Here is a 22,275-nt window from a genome sequence, read left to right as displayed (position 1 = left end):
ACCTTTTTGTATGAGAGGTCTTCTGCTGCCACTTTGATAGATTTTTATTCATCCAGTTACATTATATTGTCAAAAACTGATTATTTTCGTTGTGACACATTTTGACACGAGTGGGAATGGCTCCCAATGCAGACTAAGCAGTTCTTGCACTGCACTTACCACTGTGTATAAAGAAGAAAAATATAGGATGCCAGTTCAGCAAATGGTTGAAGTCTAGAGATAAAATCTAAATTTTATTTTACTATCATAATGTGGGAACACATACATTGTCCTGAAAACTGGACAGCTACTTTATTTTATTGCACTTCCATCCTTAAGTTCTGCACATAATATTCATTTCCTTCTTAACCTCTTCCTGCATAATATATGGCAGAGAGATGCTACACCTATGCCGTTTTGGTAACTGCCAGTGCTCGTTTCTATCCAGTATCGTAAATTATGCAACAGCAGAAACTCAAGATACAGTGAGATAAATTTTAATGACAGCTCGTTCTCCCTAACACACACAGTGAAACAACACAAACAATGTTCACCATATTGGCAAATCTGCTGTCAATCACACTTTTTAGTGACCAGTCCTCCAACTGGTTTGATGCAGCCCACTACCAATTCCTCTCCTGTGTCATCCTCTTCACCTCAAAGTAGAATTTGCACACTCCATCTTTATTTGCCAGATGTATTCCAGTCTCTTCTTCCCTACAGTGTTCACCCTCTACAGCTCCCTATCGTACAATAGAGGTTATTCTCTATGGTCTTAACATACAATTCTGTCCATGCTTGTCAAGTGTTTTCAATATGTTCCTTTCTTTGCCAATTCTGTAGAGAACCTCTGCCAATTCTGTATGGAACCTCCGCATTCTTTATCAGGCCACCTAATTTGCAACATTCTTCTGTAACACCACATCTCAAATGCTGCAATTTTCTTCTGTTTCAGTTTATCCACTGCCCATGTTTCGCAACCATAATGCTGTGCTCCAAACATACATTCTCATAAACTTCTTCCTCAAGGTAACACCTATGTCTGATACCAGTAACTTCTAATAAAGGTCAAACAGCAAAAAAGTACGAATTGTTTGTTTACAGGTGTCTTTACTACTAATTATACAATTACTAAGCAAAATACGAGGCAAAATACGCCATAGTTATGAGCAATGGCATTAGTAATTTTGATACGCAGTAACAACATTCAACGCAGTAATGTTCTGATGGTTCACTGAATATTCTTTGGTTTAAAATCTTAATGTGTAGAAAAGGAACAACACTTTATATGGGCATTAAAATGATCACGAAATTGCAGTGTCAGGTATAATTCTGCCAATGCCCTTTAACAACTACTAGTTGATCAGTGTTTCCTTTTTCAGCATTTTATGTACAAGAACATGTCAACAAATCCCTTTTAATACCAAGGGATTTGCGGACAACATGTTTAAATTTCCTGCATACTTTTCCACAACTATTTGCAATTTCCTTACTTCAAAAGTCTGGCATCCTGAGGTCCAGTGATTAATTGGCACACTAATAATATAAGGTCATGCAGTTTGATCCCCCACTGATGCAAGGATGTTTTTCTTGTCATATATAACTGCTTTCGTCTCCAGCAATTGCACGCTAATGTGAAAACTGAGCTACAGTGTGGTTCATAACACATGTTACACTGCAAGTCCTGCAATAACTGCCCAGTTAAATCAGTTTGAAGGTCAGAGGAAGGCAATGGCACTGTCCCCAACAGCACCATGCCTAGTAAAGCACTGACTTGTTCAAACCAACACTCAGGTTGAGGACAGCTTTACTTTTTTAAAACATTAAATCACAGCAAAATCAGATTTAACAACAATGTTGAAAAATAAACAACTACTTTCAGTTTAACAGCATTTTGTAGTCAACTACAATAAATAGGCCGATAACATTCAGGGTTATCATTTTGATACACTTCACTGTTCCTCAGACAATTAGTAGCAAGAGACAGTTTCCTATAAACATGTTCTCACTCATTTATGTTTTCCAGAAAGAGATCAGATATACCTCTTTCACCCCAAATAAGGTTTTCACCGTCGCTCTCACTATCGCTGCTACTGTTACTATCGCTGTCACTGTCATCATTTTCTGAACCGCCATCCTGCACATCATCTGCATCTCCAGGACCCGCATTCTCTTCATTTCCTTCCTCTGCAACTTCCGCGTCACTTTCGTGACCTTCCGTGTCGTCAGCCCGTTCTTCCTCTTCAATGTCGCCATGGATTTCGAGGTCGGGCATCTGATCTGTCAGCCCTTCCGTGGCTTTAGGGTCACCTCGACACCACTGGATATTCAACTCCCTGAAATAAAAATTGAAACACTCCTGTTACTGTACTCATGCAAACTACTGAGGTACTTCTATACTGTGATGGTTTGTACAGCACTGATAATGAGATATTTTATTTGTGTATGTTTGGGCTCATATTTAAACAAAAAAGTTTGAAATGAATCTGAATGAAGGAGACAAAAGAGAAGAACAATAAGAAAGGGAGGAGGCAAAAAAATATGGGGGGGGGGGGCAGGCGCAGAGGTAAACGTAAACAGGCAAATGGGGGAAGGGGAAGTGAAATACAAACTTGTGAGAAATTATTTTGGGAAGAATGTGTTTTGTTGCAGCATACAGCGAAAGTTTGTTGAAGTCCTTCAGAAGCTGTGGGTTTGTTGCTCCCATATGGGTGATATTGGATAATGATACTGCTTCTTTGCAGCTCATTTGTGGGGATGGTTGGAGACTTAGGAGCGTGACTGATACTGTACAGAATATCTGTTTGTTTACTATGTTTGGGGGTTGTTCCCCTGCGTCAAACCTCTGAAAGAAAAACTGATCTGTTGAAGAGAACTCTGACAGAAAATATTTTCAAAAAGTTCTGATATATTTTCATCTTAATTCTTTAAACAAGTTCAGTATTCTTATTCACATTGAGCAAATAGTAAAGAAAACAAGGGGAAACTTTGAAGAGGAATTCAAGTTCATGAAGACAAAATAAAAAAAATTGAGGTTTGCCAATTACACTGATTTCTGTCAGACAGCGCAAAGGACTTGGCAGAAAAGTTGAATGAAATGGATAATGTCTTCACTTCACAAAATAAGTCCCATGATGGACACCATCAGAAATAATATAAAGATAGCAGAATGTAGTCCACACAATGCCAAGGGAAGCAGGGAACATATAAGGTAATGTGGTATAACCATGATTTGTCACGTGAATCTGTTGCAGAATACATAATATGTGAGTAGGACACAAAGAGAAGTCACAGAAGTCGAGGTAATCACTTCCAAAACCCTAGGGAACAATCACTGCCTGTAAGTAGTGACAGGTTAGAGAGAAAGGGGGCAGAAAGAAAGGAAAGGAGGATTACAGTGTGGAAGTTTGAAGAAGAGAAATGCAAAGAAGAATTTTAGTAAATAGTAGTGAGCAACATACCAAGAATGAAATGCATGCAGCAGAGGAGGAATCAGGAAAGTTAAAAAATGATGGAAATGCAGAAAACCAGCGATAAACACTGGAAAGAGACCCTGATGGAATGACAGCAGGTGAGGAAGTTGCAAAGAAAAACAAAGCATTCTACATGTGTTATTTGGAGAAGACAGAGGAATGAAAAAAGGCACACACTTAGAAGAAGGTGGCTACAAGTGATAGCAGGAGAAAAGAGGAAATGGATGAAGAGTGGACGAAAACTATGGAAGAGGACAATGTGGGGTATAAGAAGATCCCTATGGTATGGTTAAAGCTAAGAAAAAAGGCATGTTGGAAGATGCCAAATGATCAATAAAGAAGTAAAGGTAGTTTTAGTTGGTAATGTACAGGGAATCACAGATATGTGGATGGGATATTTTCAAGTGTTACTAAATGGCAATGGAAATAGGGAAGAGGAAAGTGAGGAGCAGAGAATGTAGAGGATCTGGAGATGGACGTAACTGTCTTTATCAAGTCCACTACTGCTGTCAAAGAAAGGAGGAAAAGCATTCTTGCCCATGGAAGTAATTGTAGAGGTGGTGAGGCCAGCTGATACTGTGACAACAGTATGGAAAGAAAGGGCACCTGAAGGTTGAAAAAAGGACATCTTAGTACTAATTTTGAAAAAGGGTTGCAGGAGACTCGAAATTATAGGGCACGTAGTATGATGCATCGTGCTACTAAATTATTTGAGATGATTCTGGAAAAGTACAGTAGATAAGAGGAGCACAGAGAACCAGTGACTAGATCAGGAAGGTCGACTGTGGATTCAAGAGCTCGAAGACAAACTATAAATATTGTAAGGATTTAATAATGGTTTTCCTAGACACTGAGAATATGTAAGATAGTGTGAAAGGTAGCAAAATGCCTGAAACCCAGAAGAAGAATAAGAAGAAGAAGAGTGGGGGAATTAGACACCTGATTACAAGAAGAATGGGAGGGGGGAGGGGGGAGGGGGGAATTAGAAGAAGAATGGAGTGTACGAAGGAAATGTGAGATGGGTAAAAATAGGAGGAGAAAAGACAGCCTGGTTTGAACAGAAAAATGACCTGAAGCAAGGAAGTGCACTATCCCCTCTACTTTCTATCACCATTATGGATAACAATGACAGGTGTACTTGTACAAAGAGGAGATGAAAATAAGAAGTCAGTGGTATTTGAAGAAGATTTAATGGTGTGGGGAAATGGAGGAGGAGAGGTGCAAGAAAGGCTAAGTATACTTTAAGACAGGAAAAAAGATATGCACAACCAAAGCATTTCTGAATGGCACAGAAATCTGTCAATGTAATTTGTGTGTACAGACAAGTAAATGATTACAATTTCAATTTCAGAAAAATTGGATGGTTCATTCCAGAGAAAGAGCTCCACAAACCGAGCATATCAATAACACCTTTGTCTTCTTCTGGCCCTTGTGTAAGCGTATGTGCAGCTTGGCATTGATTGTAGAGATGTTGGACACCCTCCTGAGGGACATCATGACAAATTCTGTCTAACTGCTAAGTTAGATCGCCATAACCCGGGCTGGCTGGAAGGCCCTGCCCATAATGCTCCAAACATTCTCCATTGGGGAGAGATCCGACTACCCTCCTGACAAAAGGTACGGCTTGAAAATCACGAAGACATTAGTAGAAACTCTCCCCGTGTGTCTTGCTGAAATGCAAGCCCAGTACAGCTTGCCACGAAGAGCAATAGAACAGGGCGTAGAATATTGTCGATGTACCACTATGCTGTAAGGGTGCCACACTTAACAACCGAATGGTCCTATGCTCGACAACAAAAGAGTCCTGCTATAAAAAGAAATGGTACCCCAAACCAGCACTCCAGGCCGTAAGGCACGCAACAGTCAGGTCGGTATCCCACCGTCATCTTGGGCATCTCCAGCCAGAAATCTTATCGACTGGTTTAGACTTGTCTTCAGTCCTAAGTCCCACTTTGAACAGAGTCTCGATGACCTGCGAAAACGTGTCTCTCGAGATGCCCCAGAGAGTGGTAGGATACCAACACGACTATTGCTTGCAGTACGCCCGACAACCGGGAGTAATGGTCTGGAGTGCCATAGCAGGACAACTTTGGTTGTCATTCGTGGCACCCTCACGGTATAGCAGTACACTGAATATTCGATGTCCCATTTTGTTGCCCTTCATTGCAAGCCATCCTGGGCTTACATTTCAGCAAGATAATGCCCACCCAAACACAATGGGAATTTCTACTGCTCGTCTTCATGCTTGCCAAACCCTACCTGGGCCAACAACATCATAGGCTCTCTCCTCAGGCGTGAACATCTGGAGCATACAGACAGGACTGTCCAACCAGCTCAGGATTTTGATAATCTAATGTGCCACTTGGCCAGAATTTGGCACGATATCCCCTCATGAGTACATCGGACAACTATATATCAATGCTGGGCCAAGTAACTGCTTCCACAAGGACCAGAGATTGACCAATGCCTTACTGACTTACTTAATTTCAGAAGCTTTAATTAATCTTTCACTTTTTCTGAAACTGCAATCGTTTGTTTTATCTTTGACTTGTTCAGTATCACACATGTATTAGGATTTCTTGGATCAATCAAATGCAGACAATCATGTGGTTAGAACATTGCTCTTGTAACCATGGCCAGTTTTCTGATGTTGGAGTTGTCACTTACAAACAGCTCCTGGATTGGTTCCTCACTGCTGAAGTAATAATTCCCTCCTCAGAGTAGAAAGGGGAATTGTTTGGGGAAGGTGAGAATTAGGGCATTTCACTCAAAACCCAGTATCAAAACAACTCAACTCACTGTTTCTGAGGATAAGGGTAAAATTTATCTGACTTATTAGGATATTTGGATCAATACAGTACAGAGTGTTATGGGGTTAGAACATTTAGTGGTTTTCAGTTTTCCAATCTTTGAGCTATCACTTACGAATAGCTCTTGGATTGGTTCCTCAGTGCTACAGTAATAGTTCCCACTTCAGAACAGAGGGGGAATCATTTGTGGAATGTGAGAATAAGACATTTCATTCAGAACCCAGCATCAAAGGAATTCATCTTTCTGTAGGATGAGGGGAGAGATGGTTTTCCTAAACTTAAAACAGTTGGTTCCCTCACATTTTGCAGTTTTATTAACCTTGCTTCTTTCTTTTTTAATCGTCTCATAACTAGCTCTAGCTCCACCCTGAGGAACAAACTATTGTTAGTTCCAAAAGCTAGCATATTGTCATTCTTAATATGTGCCTACTGGCAGCACTGAACTTTCAATTCCTCAAGATATGTTGTAGCTTTCAAGTCCATAATTTTAGAATGAATTTTCCTTCTGATATGCATACGAGGTATGGCATTTAAAACCTTTTTGGACATATCTATATTGGAAAGACATACCTATTTAAATTTTTTTCACTGAACGATAAATGCCACTAACTGTCCAAAATCAAAACAGGTTACAAACTATTGATAAATTATATCACAAGCAATACACATCAGATTAGTATGAAAGGAGATGCAGTTATTATTAGCTCTTCAATGAGAAACTTTAATGGCGAAAATAATGATTCTCCAGAATATAATACATTCCTTTGTCCATACTGGTCTACTTTCTAGCACAGGTCACTGAAATGGAAAGCAGTTGGAACAATTCATTGGTCTGTTCATCAATGAATCAAACTACTTTCTGTGTTAGCCGGGAACTATGTGGGCATAGTAGTATTTTGTTTCCTTCAAGATGATTTTTTTTTTATGCGAGTCCTCTTGCCTCTCACCAATTCCGGGACTTGCTTGTCATTTTCCAACACTTTTTAATCCCTTTGACATTGGTTGATTACAAAGCCATCCGCCACAAAAATAAAAAATAAATTTAAGATTTTTCCCTAGAGAATCCACATCTCTATACATAAAAGGCAATGTCTTAACTCACTAACTCATCATTGCCCATTCCAAATCACTAAGGACAGAAACTTCAAACTTTTACTGCAGGCATCATTTAAGACGGGCTTTTACGAAATTCCACCCCTAAGGGAGTGAAATAGGGAATGAAAAGTTTCCTAAATTATTTCATTATGAAAGTATTTTCAAAGCTAAATCAATGACAATTTGTATTTAATTACTGTTAGAAATAAAAACTACAAAATTCACTGTTTTTCTGTTTTTGGAAAATTAGTCCCTAAAGAGGTGAAATACATGAAAATTTAAGAAATTATTTCCTTATATCAACAATTTTAAAGCTATGAAAATTGGCATTTCACTTGTCAGTTAAATATAAAGACGTGTGTGTTAGGAGATGAAAGTTTCTATGGAAATATCACAAGAACACACAACACAATTAAACACCTTGGACTCGGAATGAGGTACTGCTAGAAGTAAAGACGTCACAACAGGTTGCGAGTCGTGCTCAGGTAGCTCAGTCGGTAGAGCACTTGCCTTTCACCGGCAAAGGTCTCAAGTTCGTCTTCAGTCCAGCACACAGTTTTAATCTGCCAGGAAGTTTCACCTCGGACTCAAGCCATCACAACTGCTTTTTGGTCAGAAGTACATTCAGAAAAGCCCATGCTTCTGTCGCTTTAGTGTGAAAAGTTTAGAAGGCATTGCAATTTGTGAATATAAAAATTTGATTAAAGAAAAACATATCTGTGCAGACCATACACATTGCACCAGCAAAGCAGCAGGTGTTAAGTTAGTCTTCAATTAAAAATGGGGTTCCTATTTAAGATTTCAAAGTTGACTCCACTCTCACCCCCTGGGTTGGGGTGGGGGGGGTGGGGGAGTCTAGCATGGTGTCATTGGATCTCCCCTGCACAGAGAAACAACTTATCACAACCCTTTTTTAAATCCTATATCTAGTTTTCCAGATATTCCCAAAAGCAGTTTTAAATGCATCATCCTGTATAAATACTTTTAAGCTCTTTTCTTACCTTAGATTGAGAAGCTTGCCAGGAAACTTATCAAATGGGACTCCAGTAACAAGGGAATAGTTGAGTGTCAGGCAGCGCAAACCAGACAATTCGACAATGCTGCTCAGACCTGGCTGCAGCTTTGGAAACTCCATTTCTTCCATGGACAATGTGTGAAGATGCGGTAGCCTGGCAAGGCAAGGTATCACGTCCCCACCAAGACCTTTGCAGCACGATAAGTCCAGTCTGGAACAAACCACAAATGTGCTATTGTTTACCCAGAAAGAGGTGGAAAAAGCAAATTTAATAAATTTTATCCTTACAATGAACGGCATCTGTGAAATAGACCATCTTTGATATAAAGCAAGACAAAATAAGTATCTCTAAGAAAAAGTTACACAAATAAATCACAATCTAATATAGATAGAGAGGGGAGGGGATGGGAGGGGAGGGGGGCGCACGTGGTGGATACTTAGGAAGCAACACCACAGCCACAAAAGCAATACTTATACATGGTGTCTCAAAAGAAAGTTTATATCCGATGTGTCAAAATAAAATGAGGTTGAAGTCTATTGATAAAAATCTTTAATATTGAAATATACAGGTATGGAATTTACTACTTAATGTCCTTTAAATGCAATCCAGCACGACTATGGAACTCATTTAAACGATGAACAAAATTTTGCACGACAGCACAGCACGTAAACACTGGGATCGCTGCCACTTTGCTATGGATATTTTATTTCAACTGCAAAAGTCCCTGGAACTCTTATCTGGACTGCATGGGGCCAATTTATGTCACCCCTCCTGGAGATTAATTTGCCATGGAAAATTTCATGAATTTGCAGTACAGTCTGGATGTGTGTGTTGTGGCTCTGTCTTGCTGAAACCATGTTCATTGGTTACCATCAGGGAAGCTTTATCAATTCAGGCACCAAAAAGTCACTTGTCACTATGTTCTGAATTCAATGTAACTGCAGGACCAGTCTTGTCCTTGGGAAAGTATGATCCAATTATTCCTCAAGCCAATATTACAGCTGATACAATAACTTTGTACGAATGCTCATACTTGAGTTTAGGATTCACTGCACTCTAGTAGTGGCAATTTTGCTTTACTGACGTGACTGTTCAGGTGAAACAGCCTTGTCTGAAAACAAGATGTTTGAAGGACACTCAGCAACATCAGTAAACTGCAGCCTACAGCTGACATTCTGAGACTTAAATTCCTGCACCAATTGGATTTTGTATGGGTGTAGTTTAAAGTATTTTTGCAGAATTCAGTGCAGTGGTTGTCTATGCACACTTACAACTGGAGAGGTCAGGATCATTACAGACATGCCAATTTACTCTCTCACCCACTTTTTATGATCTTTGTCACCCCAATGTTGGTTTGGCCAGTGTTCAAACAGTCTCCTCAAATGTTTTGAGCTATTTCCAGATAAGGGGAACCCCTCGAGCAATATTTACATTGAGCAATTCACAATCACTGCAAAATTTCCTCCATATTATAGTCGCCCAATCAGTTTTTATTAAATTGTCTCACACACACACACACACACACACACACACACACACACACACACACAACACACAAAACCTACATCTCCCTGATTGGCCATCACAGATTTCATTGAAATTTTATGTGAACATTGACATGTTCCCAGTGAACAATTATAAAGTTCAACATTCGTCAAAACAATACACTGGCCTAGATCTGGTCATTTGTTTGACTCCATGCGCGACTGTGCAGCTGGTGACTGAGCTGTTGTATCCAAGTCATTATTTTGTTTGAAAGAAGTGAAATTTGACCATCTTTTACAACTTTATGCAATCTCTTAAGACTAATAACAAAAGAGTAACTAGTCATTCAGCCAAAAAATTTTAGGAAAAATCTCCCAAAAATATTTCAAAGTTTGGCTTGCTATATCTCTGGTATTAAAGATATGACAAACATGAAACTTGGCATGTACAGGTTGTAACCTAGCACCACAAGTTTATCAAATTTGAATTTTCATTTATACACCATTTTCCAGTACTGAATCAATTACGAGCAAAGTTGATTTTGTATAAAGGTAAAAAATGCAGTATCTTATATCTTATTCAGCAAAAAACAATGTTCTATAAAACTTTACAAACAGTGCTCATTAGAAAGAACATGGTTTTCACTGCAAAAAATTTTATTATTAAGCATTTTTCATTTTCATTTCACATTATAAATCTACGCCAGTGTTTTGAAGTTCGACTAAATGAATGGTTCTTTTGTGAGCAAACTAACGGATTTTAGTCAAGTAGATGATTCCATAACAATTTTAAAGAATGAAGCATATAACAAAAAATTTCTTCTTTTGATATGATGGATTTTCGAATCCTGTGTTTGATGGACCCATATCACACACAACTGCCATATCTCACACAAATGCTCCCACTTTAGATTCAACTTTTTTATTGCTTGAATCATTTCAGCCAACAAGCCCTTAGGAACAGCTGTCTCAGAGTTAGAATAAATGGACTGCACCATTTTCCTACCAAATTTCTGATGACCACAACTTGAGCATTGTTGATAATCTCCTCCGCATGGTCAAAACATGAATCACTGTTTACTTTCATTTCACCAAAGCTGAGAACTAAGTCTTTCATGTCAAATTTAAAAGAATGCAAAATTCCCAAGATTGGCAAAGTTTTACAGAAGTTCTAAATACGGCGCGTACTTCAAAGCGAGATTCTTTTAATAATTTCCAAAACAAAATTCTTGTCTCAAAATCTGGCAGAAAACCCAAAGAAATTCTGGTCATACATAAAGCACACCAGTGGCGAGACGCAATCAGTACCATCACAGCGCGATAACAATGGGGAAGTCACTGATGACAGTGCCACTAAAGCAGAGTTATTAAACATGGTTTTCCGAAACTCCTTCACCAAAGAAGACTAAGTAAATATTCCTGAATTCCAATCAAGAACAACTGCCAAGATGAGAAACATAGAAGTAGATATCCTCAGTGTAATGAAGCAGCTCAAATCACTTAATAAAGGCAAGGCCTCCGGTCCAGATGGTATACCAGTCAGGTTCCTCTCAGAGTATGCTGATAAAATAGCTCCATATTTAGCAATTCTATACAACCACTCACTCACAGAAAGATCCATACCTAAAGATTGGAAAATTGCTCAAGTTACACCAATACCCAAAAAGGGAAGAAGGAGTAATCTGCTGAATTACAGGCCTATATCACTAACATCGATTTGCAGTAGGATTTTGGAACATATACTGTATTCAAACATTATGAAGTATCTCGAAGAAAATGATTTATTGACACACAGTCAGCACGGTTTCAGAAAATAATGTTCTTGTAAAACCCAACTAGCTCTTTATACTCATAAAGTAATAAGTGCTATCAACAGGGGATGTCAAATTGATTCCATATTTTTAGACTTCCAGAAGGCTTTCGACACTGTCCCTCAAGTGTCTTCTAACCAAACTGCATGCCTACGGAGTAACACCTCAGTTATGAGACTGGATTCGTGATTTCCTGTCAGAAAGGTCACAGTTCGTAGTAATAGACGGAAAGTCATCGAGTAAAACAAAAGTAATATCCAGCGTTCTCCAAGGAAGTGTTATAGGCCCTCTATTGTTCCTGATCTAACAACCCTAAATTGAAATGATCACACAGATATTGTGGGTAGAGCAAACCAAATACTGTGATTCATTGGCAGAACACTTAGAAGGTGCAACAGGTCCACTAAAGAGACTGCTTACACCACACTTGTCTGCCCTATTCTGGAGTATTGCTGTGCAGTGTGGGATCTGTATCAGGTGGGACTGACGGATGACATCGAAAAAGTATAAAGAAGGGCAGCTCGTTTTGTACTATTTTGAAATAGGGGAGATAGTGTCACAGACATGATACACGAATTGGAGTGGCAATCACTAAAACAAAGGCGTTTTTCGTTGTGTCTCGATCCTCTCATGAAATTTCAATCAGAAGTTTCCTCCTCCGATTGCGAAAACATTCTGTTGGCACCCACCTACATAGGAAGAAATAATGATCATGATAAAATAAGAGAAATCAGGGCTCGCACAGAAAAATTTAAGTGCTCGTTTTTCCCGCATGCGGTTCAAGAGTGGAACGGTAGAGAGACAGCTTGAAGGTGGTTCACTGAACCCTGTGCCAGGCACTTTATTGTGAATAGTAGAGTAATCACGTAAATGTTTCAAATTTTGTGAATAACTGATTGGGTTTTCAAAACACTGAGGCACAAATCAATAAAACCTGGAGGAATGCTAATTACCTGAGTCTTCTTTTAATAGTTAGTTCACTAGGAAGATATTTCGGTATGTCCCTGACAAAAGATAATGCTTTATAAGGTAGGAAACCAAGTTTCAGTCTTTTTAGAATCTTCAGGTAACCAGTTAGTACACCCTCCTTTCATAGTCACTTGTTGACCCTCACAAAAAGCCCTGGATCACCCTCTGAACATGTTTTGGTTTTAGTAAATTGACATTCTTTTGTTTACAGTCTTACTTTTGTTTCCTTAATTTCTAATTGTCGCATTAACATCAGTATGTTTTCACAGTTAATATTTTGTCTAGTAGTAATTTCTTCATTAGTTGGTAATATATTTACCTGTAAAATATTTTCTACTTCTTTACGGTAGCTTCTTTTTGTGCCAGAATATCTCTCTCATTATTAGGCCATCAGTCATCTACTTCCATTTCAGAAGAATGTTAAACTCTTCACTTTTCAAACCCCTTTCATAATCCTAATCGGTAAAATGTGTTGAGCAGACATGCTTTTTCAACTGAATACTAATCTGCACATTTACAAGCACTTATTTTCATTTCGTCTTGTTTTTAGGAAATATATGAAACTTAATTTCTAACATACCTGTCTCTTACAGTTGAGCAAACTGGCACTCATGCAGTGAAACTATTTTTCACTTAAAAACCTAGACTAAAAAAATCTCAATATTTGATAATTATGGCATAACTCTGTACTCAAGCGCAAGTCTCTAACAAAAATCCACACTGTGATAACCTCATCTTTGTATATAAAAGCAATCAGAACAATACGTTACGGGTACTGTGGGATACTGAGTTTGTCGAGTTCACTCCGACGTCACTGGCACGGCTTGCTCCTGCTTGTACACCTTTGTATCCCTACCGCGTATTATTGTATCCGTGCTACATACTAGTCTCTTGTGGACACTACTGTTGTGGATACTGGAACCAGTCATTAACCGACGATAGTCCAATAAGCTGGAAACTGGATCAAAATAAACAAATCTCACTGGGATAAAAACAGTTTGTTTTTCAATCTTAAATACAAAATCGTGCTACCAAGAAGCAACAAAAATCCATAAAAACTCCATTACTCAGTTACTTTGTCTGCTCTACAGCGCAAAGTCGAGAAGACAGCTTACATTTCAAGGTGTTGCAGACGGTAGATCTGAGAGAAAGCAGCATCAGACAGCAGCTCGGCACCTCTGACACTCAGTTCTCGCAATGCAGGGCACCCACGGCTGGCAGCAATTATCGTGTCACTGTCCACACCGAAACTTTCTCGTAGATCGAGCAGTCTCAGTTTCGGGAGGCCACCAGCCCTGGAAGACGAGTATGCAGTTTATATTACGGCAGGCTTATTTTTCCTCGTAGTGGGAAAAGTCACAGCTATTTGGTATTAAATGCCAACGAGGAGAGAATAGACCCCGTGACTCACCTTTTTCTACATTCTATACACAAGTCGGGGAGGCAGGCAGAAATACCACCAACAGAGCATTCAGGTGATTAAGGTTCCTTTATTGAAGGAAGCCTAAGCTAAAGGTCACAATGCATGATCTGTTTCAGACCAAGTGCAGTTGCTGGAACACAAACATCTGGTTGGTGGAACTGATTAACAGGCGGGGAAGTCAAAGTTTTCAATTAGTGTGCTCCAGCTATAGTTAGATTAAAATGACTCGATAGTTGACAGCTGTCACTTGCCAATTTAGTGTTGCCACATTGACTGGAGGGCACCTCTCGGTTACAGGTGACATACAGACATGGTGGGTCACTTCACTAATGCTGTTATCCTGTAACGTGAAGAAATAATGGAAGCGGCCACCATGAGGTACACTGGAAACAGCAGATATTATGTCGACAGCTGATTTTAAGCGACTAATGATTGAACTACAGCAGACAATGTATTTTGTGGCCTGAATTTAAATGCGTGTTTGAAGCTAATCACTATCTCATGATGTGGAATGTATCCGAGAATATGGCGGTCAACAAGCTGCAGAAGAACTAAAGTCACGATCGCTTTGTTTACAGCGATTAAAGCTAACCTCTACAAGCAAACTCGAGACAAGAAATTCAGTTTCAGTGCTAAAAGCACACTAATTTCTCACTATCATTGGCTACCTGAAACTATCCCCTCACCGGCTACACAGGCTACTGCGTTACTAAAAGGTGAGCACTCCTTGTTGGCACTTTGTTGCTGACAATAGGTGACAGAGGCAGATTCCAAATGAGAAAAGAATGATAGAAGAGAAATAAGAGCAAATAAACGTCAATACAATGAAAATGGCATGGCAAAAAAATGGAAATAATCATATTTAAACCAATTAACCTTCATAAAAATAATGAACTCTTGATTAGATTTTAAAATTAAAAAAATTGCGACATTTGACGAGACACAGCCCTATAAGGTGGAGGTCTTGGCAAAAGCACGACACAGCACAGATCTATAAGGATGGTGCTGTAAAACACACAACTACTACTTGACAATAGCTGGGGTACAATTAGTAAAATGCCTATTACATACTTCAACCAATTAGCCAGAATCCTGAGTAATTTTATTGAATTGCATTCCCAATAGACTACATATTCATATAAGAAAGGCCTGTGTTATACAGATAACTTACTTAAATGCCAGAGCAGCTGAGCCGGGTGGTGGTGGATCAATGAGTGAAATCTTAAGTTCCTGCAAGTTTTTTAGACTTCCCAGGGCAGTAAACGCCTCCCTCGCCTCATCACGGACGATGTCGAAGTCGTAAAGTTGCAGACGTTCCAAGCTGTCGGCGCAGACTGTCAGCAGCGGTAGGACACACCTGTGTATCAACGGAAACATGGGTTGTGACGTCTATTTAACTTTTGTCACATTTCAGAGCCCAAATAAACAGAAGACCATATATTTTAACTCCAAGTTAACGGTGCTTATCCTGTACAGAGAGTAATTCCAAACTAATGGTATTTATCCTGTACAGATAGTAATTTCCTGGATTTTCCCCAGCTTTTACAGTTAAAAACACCTTTTCCGGGGCAAAAATACACTATACCCCAGCTTACAGTATTTTTTTTTTTATGTCAAGTGACAACATACTTTCCCTTGAAACTGCAAAATTTATGAATCCTTTGAATGGTAAATGTTTTACACAGATGTAGAACTTCACAGCACTTCAGGAAACAAGAACCAACAAACAATGTGTTTTGGTACATTGCAGCATCTGAATATTGCTGACTAGCACAATTATAAATTTCACAACCTGTGCACCGAGCATTTCGTGGGTTACCTGGCCAAATACATATTGCATTGAGCACTTCGATTTTTCCACAGAAAAAGCCATTTGTGTGTGAATTGTTCAAGAACTTACTTTTTTTGAAGGATTATTATACTTTTTGCCATTGTTATTGCATAATTTGTGGTCTATGAAAGAAAATACAAAACTAACCTTTAAGCTGTGTCTTTTTAGTATATGTTCCCCTTTAAGATACATCAGACACAAATGTGCTAGTAAAAGTTTACATAATGGCATAAATGGCTGCTTTTCTGGGCTCAGAATTTTTCTGAGTTTCTGGTTCTCAACATATTGACTTTTGAATGCTCCGTGATTTAAGAAATTCATTGCACATTCTCAAACGTAAAATATTTAATATTGCGTAAAAGGAAACTGACAGTAAAGCTTCCAAAACCACCATTCGGAATATTTTCCTGAGACTTGTTGGAAATGTAAACAGTTTTGATTTTGCACTCACTGAAAGCAGTTTGTTACCAAATACTGCATAGTCTCTATCCTAAAACCTCTGACAGCACATTTTCTTTGCAACTAATGTTTTATTTTGATGTTTTTTCTCATTTGTGTTTTACTGCTGCATTATTATTCTGCAGTAATGGGCTAAAGTAAAATTCTTACTTAAAGAGTTGATCCTTAGCAGTCAAAATTGCAAAAATTTAACAAATCTAAAACAAAAATTCCCATAATTCTAAAAAACTCCTAGGTGGTTCTTGGATGAAAAATTCCTGCATTTTTCCAGGGGCATATACACCCTGCTGTAATTGTAGCATTACAATGTTCAGTTTTAACTATTATGTCATTTTCCATTAAAAATGGGATCTTTGTTATAACCACACATTAATTTTCATCAAAAGTACACTAAGAAACATTACTAGACATTAGACATTAACAACAGCCAGTTCACACAGTGGGTTCTTTGACAAGTCTCAAAGCCAGTGTGTCTTAGAAAAATGTTTCCTAATCCTGTAGCCAGTGACGAAAGATGGCTTCTTTTTCAGTGTTACACCAAACTAGTAACCCTGGAAATGTTATGCCATTTCTAAGTAGAGGCAAAAAGAACTGATGGTAGAATATCACTGATATGGAAGTGTGAAAGTAATGAACCTAGAATGGAGACCTGGGGGACATTCCAAAAACTTCCCAAGTTACAGGTTGTGACTATGCAACCACTCACTCAAGATGGTATTACTTAAATTTTAAGCAACATTCTTCATTGCAACACACCAAAAGCAGTCTAAAAATCATGAAAAGCTGAAGTAGACAAAAACTGGAGGCAGGAAAAAGTTCTGCTGGGTACTCTTAGAACTGAACCAAGTACAACCTAAAAAATACGGGTCAAACAATGTTACGAGTGGAAATAACACCGCAAAAAATATGGCAGCTTTCTTAACATTGCACGTGGGAACAAACACTGTTTTCTCATAATTTTGTATTTAATAAGTGCCTCGTATACACAAGAATGAAATACACTGACCAAATTCTCGCTACAAGAATCCCTGCAATACTGTGTTATATGAAACGATTGAATGCATTTGAAACATACTTGTGAACCAAAAGTCAACTCTAGAAAGCTATACAATTGTATGAGGAGAGGTAGTAACACTCACCTTTTTCCAACCATTGCCCACTTCATGCGTACAGATTTCAGGGTGTTCCTCTTGGCATTCAGGAAGTACCTCAGATCTTCCATATCAATAGTCATCCACCCAAAGTCAACCTCGGCTAGTCGTGGGCACCCATCACCCAAAGGTCGCAGCACGGGAGTGTTTTCCGAAAAGTACTCTTCCAGATCCAGCACACGTAGGTTCTGTAAATGGGACACTGCCTCTGAGAATTTCTCAGACTTCAGCAGTTCATTGGATATCCTCAGAGTGTGTATCCCGGAACACTTTTCAACCAAGTTCTTCAGCACCTGGAACCAAACAATTCCTTTACTCTGTACACACCCACAAACAAAGGAATGGGAAGCAAAGAAACACCATTACTGCTAGTTTAAAAATACTTTTTGTCAGTCCCAAAGCATATGATCAATTTACAGCAATAGAAGTTGCTAATTACCATGACAGATGTACCAGTCTAGTGAAGGAAAGCTAACTATTACTCATGAATGCAACCACTTCATCCACAATCACCAAATTAAATACTTGTCACCTAAAGGCTCCTGCAAATGACCAAACTATTTGCCAAACTTAAGTAGTTTTGTCAAGTAACTGACAGTTTGCAATTGTTTTGTGTGTGTCACACACAGACCATATCTGACATGTTAGAAATTTGACAGATAGATATATTGACAAGATGGCAGACATTTGTGTTGATGTTTCACTGTGAATTTTAGGCGAGACAGTTTTTCTACAATTTATCTCACACTACAGTCTAAGATAAAAACAAAAGAACAGTAGAGTGTTGCCTTTCTCCCAGCCATATATTACACAGGAAGATGTTAAGAAGAAAATTAACATCATATGAGGTGCAACCCAAAATACCTAAGAATTTCATTGTAACAGTCAAACCAGTAACAGAACAACATTCTACCACTAGACGTCTTGTGGTACACGTTTTAGCTACTGCGGCACAAAGTTGCGTCACCTTTGGTGGATGCAGTTGTGGGTTGTTGTTGTGCATGTCTGAACTGTTTCAGTGCTTCCGCGAATTGTGAAATGAATAATGTGAAGGAGCAACGGGTTTGCATCAATTTCTGTTAAATTTGAAGAAAACTACAGCTGAAATACACCAGATGTTGACAATGGCACTTGTTGGGTGTACACCGAGTCAAGCAAGAACATTTCATTTCATTGGTTCAAGTGCTTCAAGGCAGGCTGAGAATCTGTGGAAGATAAACATTCTGGTTTACCGTCTACATGTCCAACATCAGAAATGATCAACTTAAGTGCACAATGTGATTAACAAAGACTGAAGGCAGAAAATTCATAACATTTGTAACAAACTTGGGCTGCCATACGGTACACACCAACAAATTGTATCTGGTGAATCGAACACGAGACGAATTGCAACGAGGTTTGTCTCTCGCCTTCTCCGCATTGAGCAACGAAACATCAGGATTCAGATGTGCACTGAGCTCCAATGAAGTTCACTGGGTTATACAGATGTCATACATATTGCATTTTGAAGAGAAACTCAAAGTTTTTTTTTACAAACATTCGAAATGGAATCACGAGTGACCCGGCAGACGTCAATACGGTAATCTAATTCTTGCCTTACCCATCCCAGCATGGCATCATCGACTGTGGCAGTCGGTTCCCGTATTCTCTCCCAGACCTCTGCTTCATCATGTGTTATGTGGTAGAGGTGGTACATACACCAGATCATTAATGTGTCCCCACAGAAAAGTCAGAGTGAGTAAGATATGGTGATCAGGGAGACCATTTCATGAAACAGCTATCCACTTCTGTAGCACGGTCGACCCATCGATGCAGCAGCTCCGTGTTCAGGTAACCACGAACTTCACGATTAAAATGGGGTGGAGCCCCATCCTGCTGAAAAATGAATGGAGAATCTGACTGCATTTGAGGCATCAGCCATTGCTGCAACACGTCCAAGTAAGAATACCCCGTGACTCCTTATGAATGTCTTTCATATGCACTCCATTTTCACTCACACTGGGATGTCTGCTTCTCTTTGCCAGGCACAAGCAACCCGCCAGAACGAATTTGTTATGCCAGTGGTACATGGCCGCCTTTGTTGGTGACTCCTTACCGTACTTAACCATCGGCAAATTACCAAACTACACTGTGGCAGTATACATGAATAAAACTTTCAGGGTTTCGCTTCAAAATGACATATGTATGATATCTGTACTATGTTTGGTTCTTGTGCAATAAATAATTTAAAGTTTTCCTGGACTTTATGTACTCCCTATATTTACCTATTTTAGCCATTCCCTGGAGCAGCAGCTTGTTCTCTCTCTCTTTTCATCTGCAGTGCTGAAGTCACTGCAAGAAATGATTTGTCTGCATTGGAAGCCATTCCCATGGTGTCAAAATACTTTGCAACATGATGCACACAGCATTGACAAAAATGGGGATAAAAATTTGACAAACTGTTGTTATGTCTGCATGCTTGTTGGACAAATTCAAAGAAGGGAAATAGTGAATCTGACAAATGAGTGATCATCTTGTAACAACAACAACAACGTTATACTATTGTACATATAATAATTTTTGCTTCTGTTTTTCGATAAATTAGTATAATCGATGTTCTGATTTCATTTCTTTTTTGTTTCATGCCACTATGTTAAAGGAACTGTAAATAATTTTCGATGTGAATATTAATGTTTATGTCAAATTGCAAGCAATATTATAACAAAATGGAAACGTAAGAAATGTTGAAACTGTTGTAAGATGTTAAAGTTGTAATTGTGCGCCTGGTCCATACGTAGGCAATGTATTAGGATATGTGGAGTGCAAAACCTTTGGTGAATACCCTGTCTGTAGGGGAGCAGTAAAAGGTGGATGGCAAGCAAGCGCGGGAAAATGCACACGGGCGCGGCACGGCATAACGGGCTCAGCAGTAGTAGTCGGAGTTGGGCTTTGATGTGAGCAACACGTTCTGGATCGAGGAGGCTCTCCTGGAAAACTTGGTTTCATTGAGCCTCGGATGTGCCGGTTCCGACGACTATACAGCATGGCAAAATTCTAAAGGCACTAAATGGAAAATTATTGCGACACTATGATGAAGTAAAGTGCCGATACATCAAGGGCCATAGCTGTGATTGTATGTGTGCTCTGCGCCTCGCCATCTCGCCGCCCGCCAACCGCCGCATCGATACGAACAGGTTGAATCTTTTAGTACTGTATTCGTGTGGACCAGTGTTACTTTTGTTCCTTACTGTTCAATAACAACTTAACTTTTACCAGAACTGTCCTATCATTTAATTATCCTCATCACTAACCTAGACAGGATCCTTTCCACATGTTGTGCAATCCGAGTGTCCCGAGATGAAGATTTAAAGTTTATGTTAATAATAATTACCTGCAGACCTATCTATGTTAGAATGATGTTTAAAGAACTTTGTTGTTAATGAATATATAGGTAAATAATATAGGTCTGACAAAGTTGGAAGATAATGTTGAAATTGGTTTAGTAATGAAGGCTAATTAATTTGAGACAAAAATAATGGTAGTTAAATGAGCAAGAAATAAGACAAAAAGAGTAGTAACTCATATTGGAAATCTTGAGTGCTTAACGATTTCGATAATCAAAAATTTCAGTACAGTGATCATAACAGTTTCAGGGTGTCCCCCCCCCCCCCTTTTCTTTTCTATTCATGTAAATTCTGAAATGTACCGAACTGATTTGACCCGCAAAGTTAAAGCCAAGATAAAACCAAAAGTTATTAGTGTTTTACCTTTTTCAAAATTGACATTGTAGGTATGTTTCGAAAGTGCTATTTCTAGGGTAACCTATGCCCGATTTTAATCAGATCAATAGACTGTACGAAGTTTGTAGTAAACATTATAGTGTATTATTGTGTATTTATGGCTTGTTCATATTAGTACAGAAAGTGAAATTATTAGTTCAGTAGATTTTCTGGTTCTAAAATTTACCATATTATGCAGTGTTATTACGTGTTGTTTTGCATACACGTACTTCAACTTGTACAGGGAAGAAACTCAATTAATGCCTAATTAGGCTGGCGACCGTTTTATTAACAAATTGGTAGCATCTGCTCTGTTGTTTCTTGTCCGTCCTAACGCGTAGTTGCACTTCAGACTTGCTTGACGTATCATTGTTGTTACTGAGTGGGTGAAAGTCTGATTTTGCCTCCATTCTGGTACACGCGGTCAATATATATACCAAAATCCTTTCTTATAAGGTGAAGCCCGTCAACTTACCATAGTACAGGCTTTAATAAGTATCCTGCACAGTAGCGTAGTGTTACAATCTCCAGGAGTCTCAAGACAAAGGCCGGTATTCACCATGCAAATGTTTCAGTCTTCTCTGGCAAATCCTGAGTTTTTATTATCAGTGTTACCACTGCTTCCACCATCCTGCACTTTTTCAATGCAAGAAAATGCTCCACTTGAAATGTCTACATTTTGGTACAATCTAACTCAACACACTTTCCATACTGCCAACTTGGTTGAAGTCTAGGGAACAAACAGCAACGTCATCAGTCCCTTATTCGAAGAATATCGAATATGGAATATGGAATAAGTGACAAATCTGACTGTCTTGTGAAATGTACAAGGTAGTGACAAAACTGAGGCACCAATAACAGTACTGACTCCAGAGATGAGAAAGAGTTGCATGTGACACTGAAGTATATTTATCAGGTTGATCAGCAGGCTAGGTCCGATTACAAACCCCCAGGCCTTATCTGTGGCTGGGGTAAGACATTAACGAAAGTAATAATGCATGAACACAAGTACAGTT

General features: G+C 38.9%; 1 protein-coding gene across 1 annotated transcript in view; it reads right to left on the bottom strand.

The window, feature by feature from the left end:
* LOC126215062 (F-box/LRR-repeat protein 7-like) overlaps window positions 1-22,275 on the bottom strand; it is a 67,109-nt gene that overhangs the window by 15,667 nt on the left and 29,167 nt on the right. Inside the window, exons 4-8 of the mRNA XM_049941711.1 lie at window positions 17,490-17,794; window positions 15,232-15,417; window positions 13,753-13,932; window positions 8,359-8,583; window positions 2,023-2,315 (exon numbers count right to left, since the gene is read on the bottom strand). Coding sequence (XP_049797668.1) covers window positions 2,023-2,315; window positions 8,359-8,583; window positions 13,753-13,932; window positions 15,232-15,417; window positions 17,490-17,794 — 1,189 coding nt within the window. The remainder of the gene's footprint in view (window positions 1-2,022; window positions 2,316-8,358; window positions 8,584-13,752; window positions 13,933-15,231; window positions 15,418-17,489; window positions 17,795-22,275) is intronic.

This window comes from Schistocerca nitens, chromosome 12 (assembly GCF_023898315.1).
Source record: "Schistocerca nitens isolate TAMUIC-IGC-003100 chromosome 12, iqSchNite1.1, whole genome shotgun sequence".
Taxonomy (NCBI): domain Eukaryota; kingdom Metazoa; phylum Arthropoda; class Insecta; order Orthoptera; family Acrididae; genus Schistocerca; species Schistocerca nitens.
Note: the sequence above shows the minus strand (reverse complement) of the source record. Positions and strands in the feature narration are given on the sequence as shown.